At 38.1% G+C, this 4,075-nt stretch overlaps 1 protein-coding gene across 1 annotated transcript; it reads right to left on the reverse strand.

Moving 5' to 3' along the window:
* Window positions 1-6: 6 nt before the first annotated feature.
* Window positions 7-4,069, reverse strand: CHML (CHM like Rab escort protein). The gene has a single exon (XM_024733612.1). It carries the CDS (start codon window positions 3,736-3,738, stop codon window positions 1,783-1,785), a length of 1,956 nt encoding a protein of 651 aa, XP_024589380.1. The 5' UTR covers window positions 3,739-4,069; the 3' UTR covers window positions 7-1,782.
* Between the last annotated feature and the right edge of the window lie 6 nt (window positions 4,070-4,075).

The raw sequence follows: 4,075 nt of genomic DNA on the forward strand, positions 1-4,075 counted from the left end.
AGATCAAAAGACTATTCAAAGCATATTTTGGCCTAGTAACATTACTTTTTATAACACAATAATCAAAAGATACATTAAAAAGTATGATTTTGTTAAAACCTTTAGACAAATTCTGCTTCAATGAGATCCATAGCTCTAAGCCACATTTACTTTTAATTAATCTTTATTTTCATATTTCTCTGACTCAATAAGCCAAGAGATGTCTGTCTACTTTGATTCACTAGCAACGCTAGACTCGTTTTCATGAGCATCTTTTCCTTCTCCTACAGTACCTACACTCTTCTAACAGTTAACATCAGTGGAAAGATTTTGAAATCATGAAAGACTGGATTCCAATGTTGGCTCTTCCACAAACCAGACTCAGAGAGAATTATTAAGTCTTTACTTCCTCTTTGAAAATGTATTCAATAATATCTGCCTCACAGGGTTGTTGAGAAACTGTAATTAGAGAGCACAATAAGTGCCTAGCACATAGCAAATGCTCTGTTCCAGGACAAAAACTGTAATTAAAAGGGCTTCCTATATCCTTTCCTATCCCTTCCTAAATCCTTCCTATAGGATTATCATTCTCTGTCTGAGGAATGGAAACAGTGACCTAAAGAGAAGGAAGTTTATTTCTTCTGACAGCTCCACAAGCTTCTGCTGTTAGAGTATAACCAGTTTTATGACTTCTGGTAGTTCTGGAAAAAAGTTTTCTATCCTCTAGATAACAGCTAAGAGGCAGGAGTTGATTACGAAGGCATTTACCTCATTATTTGTGGGGTGGGACACAACCAAAGGGACATGGTAACCCTCCTTTGATTCACTCCTATCAATTGTAGTGTTACTAATTGAAGTGGTGGAGTCAACAAGATGGTATGCTTCACTTTCACTGAGAAACCTTGGGAAATCTATTTACAGATGGATTTTAAAAACCATCTGTAATCCCAGGTTAAAAATGCTTCACTCAGTTTCTCCTTAGCAATTTCAGAACAAGCATTCTGTAATATCTTTTCCTGGAGCAATTTATTTTTTCTTTAGCCTGAGTTACTTAGTTCTTTTCTTTTAGGTGCCAGAGCAGTGCTCTTCAGAAATTTTCTGAAATATTAAACCAGAACTAATCTTTTCCCCTAGATTTTCTTTGGACTGAACCTCCCAAGAATGAGCTCTTCAACGACTAAATGAACTCTGACTCTTTTTACAATGTATAAGACTGTGGTGGCATCACTGCATCATTGGTTACAAGGGTCAAGTAGGAGAATTAAACTGCAAGATGTATTGTAGACATCACCTTCACAAATAAAGGATCATACTTAATATATTATCTTTATATTATAAAGAAAAGACCCACATAATTTCCTCTGTGTGTGTTTCACTATTCAGAGGTGGTAGCAACTGTAATAGCTACAAAGGTAATTAAAATATTCCTTAGATGTTATTGTTCTGTAGACAATAATAAAATCTGAAGATCAGCAGATACAATACCATCTTCCTTTAAGCACCATGGCTAATATGGAACCCTCACATGTATACCCAGTACTAAAATAAAGCTAACCCTGTTTAAGATTCTGGCTCATGGAGCCCATTCTGAAACAAAAAGAAGTCCAATAACCAATAAATCAATTATTGATAGGTTAACAAATACATCCAATAACTGAAAGTCACAAAGAGAGTTATAGACAACATCTGCAGGCCATTCATCAAATAACCACTTCTAATTACTCATATAGGAAACTGTCCTTTAAATGAGAATATTGTGATACTGGATGAAGGCCCAAAGTAGCATTTCCAGTTTGCTTTTTTCTAATTTTGAAGGTGCTTCTCTGAGCTTTCTAGGTTTTTGCTTCCCTCAGAGGATTCTAGTTGGGCTATTATTATAGTATTGGCTCCAAGAGGCTCTGGTTGCTTATCATCACCATCAAAGAAAACGTCTTCTGGATTTGGAGGTGGGGGGCAGAATTCTTCACTTGGAAAGATCTCCTTGAAGAGTGTTTCAGCTTGCTTGACTGCGTGTTCATTTCCTAGTCCACAGTCAGGCCCAGTGCAGACATAAACATTGGAAGGTAAGCCATTATATGAGCTTCTGCTGACTCCTGAGGAATCTCTCATGTTAAAATAAAGAGCCCACAAGAGTCTTGGCTTTGCAAGTTCTTCCTTGTCTATTTCTGTTTCAGCATATGGGGTGAATAATTTCTTCACCACTGATTCTAAGTCTTCTCTTGCTGTTTTGGAAGATGAACAGGTCAGATGTACCAGACAGGTGTCTTTCATGCACGTCATGGTTGAAGAACACAATTCAGTGACTCGAACAGCACATGCTCCTGGTTCCACTGGAGGTACTATCAAAATGGAAATCTGCTGATCTGAATCTGTCTTTAGTATAGACTGATCCGTAATGAGCACTGCCCTGGAGATCTGTTCGTACTGCACATTTGAGCATGTTTCCTCAGAAAGGTAACTATCCTCCACAATGAAATATTTAGCGTTTATTCTTTGACCAAGGTGATCTATAATTGCTTTACATCTTCCAGATTCTTTGTCAACTACAAGGCATTGTACTTTATGGCGAAGACAATATATTCCACCAAAAACTGCACACATCCTGCAGAAACACTGGGGAATTTCTCCTTGGCCATACAAAGGAAATAAAAAGGGAGTGTTGCCAAACTTTCCAAGACACTGAAGAAAGTTTTTTGTTGCTTTAAGGCCTTCTATTGTTGTGCAAGATGACTCTGACATCATTGCAATTGAGTGTAGTACAAAATGTTGGAGGCTGGGGGTTAATTTTTTGGTTTTTAAGTACTCTGAAAATGAGCATTGCGTGAAAGCTCGGTATTCATCAGGATGTTGCTCGTAGTCTAAACAAAATGTAAGAAATTTCATTAGCATCCTCTTTTCAACCACAGTGAGCTCTTTGCTATTAAAGACATCTGCTCTGGAGCAAGGCACCTGCTCTACTTTTCCTTCTCGAAATGCAAGAATCCTAGTGACATTTTTAAATTCTGCATAACGACTAACATTTGATTTGATTAAAAGATCAATTAACAGTCCTTGGGAATAAAGCAGCTTTGATACCAAATCAATATTAAACCTCCTGCCTTCTTCAACTATTTGAGAGTAAGTAATCCTGTTTCCCTTTGGTGGATCACTGTTGTCTTCCAATATAGGTTTGATTTCGTCTTTAGCACCATCTGAAACTCTGTGTTTATAAGTTTTATATCCACAATATTCTTCTTTCACCAAGGTTTCTGCTATATCAGTTACTTCTCCATTGTTTTCTGGAGTCCCTTTTGCAGGCACTTCATAGCTAGAAACATATAACGAGTGCATTTCTTCAGACAAGCACGCAGAATCCAGAGGTTTAATGAGGGTACTAGATGCTACCCAGGAAGGATTTTTCTGCAGATCATCAGTCTCTTCAATATTGCCATCCACATCCTGACTGGCATAACAAAAAACTTCTGTGTGTTGAATGGTTTCATCCTTCTTGCGAAGAGTGATGCCTTCTTCTGTTTCATGGATCATGTCTTGCCATGCAGCAGTACTTTCTTCCCCAATGTCACTGTTTTGCTGATATTCCTTCAACCAGGAGAGCAATCCTGAAAAGCTGAAACTAGCCCAGTTTCCTCCATAGTAACTTCTTGAATCAAGATGCAGAACCCTCTGACCACTTCTAGAACATGCAGCTGCGAGGATGGATTCAGGCAAACCTGTCCCTATTACAACCACATCAAACTCTGTTGGGAGCCTGTTGTCCATCCTGGGAGGTAAAGCGTCTGGTGACAACTTCCAATGAAGGAAATGTGTATGAACATAGGCTGAGGGCTCAGATAAGGTGTGAATATGCTGTAATAAAATCTCTCCTTGTGATATTCCAGATCATCCCAGACGTACTGAAGTTGCAGGTCCTAGGTGTTTAACTGCTACCCTTTTTTAGTATTTTTTTCTTATAGGTCAGTAGCATAAAAACATGATAAAGTACATCTAATCATATCTGAGAATACGAGAATGAGTGTGTCGTGTTCACTTCTGCATTTCATCTTAGCAGTGAATGTCAAAAAGTATCACATATGCATTTGTGACTGGAACTCTTCTC

The sequence above is a fragment of the Neophocaena asiaeorientalis genome, unplaced genomic scaffold, assembly GCF_003031525.2.
Source record: "Neophocaena asiaeorientalis asiaeorientalis breed wild unplaced genomic scaffold, Neophocaena_asiaeorientalis_V1.1 C49120390, whole genome shotgun sequence".
NCBI lineage: Eukaryota > Metazoa > Chordata > Mammalia > Artiodactyla > Phocoenidae > Neophocaena > Neophocaena asiaeorientalis.

Coding starts and splice junctions, on each gene's coding strand:
- CHML (XM_024733612.1), bottom strand. CDS start 3,738: ATGGACAACAGGCTCCCAACAGAGTTTGATGTGGTTGTAATAGGGACA.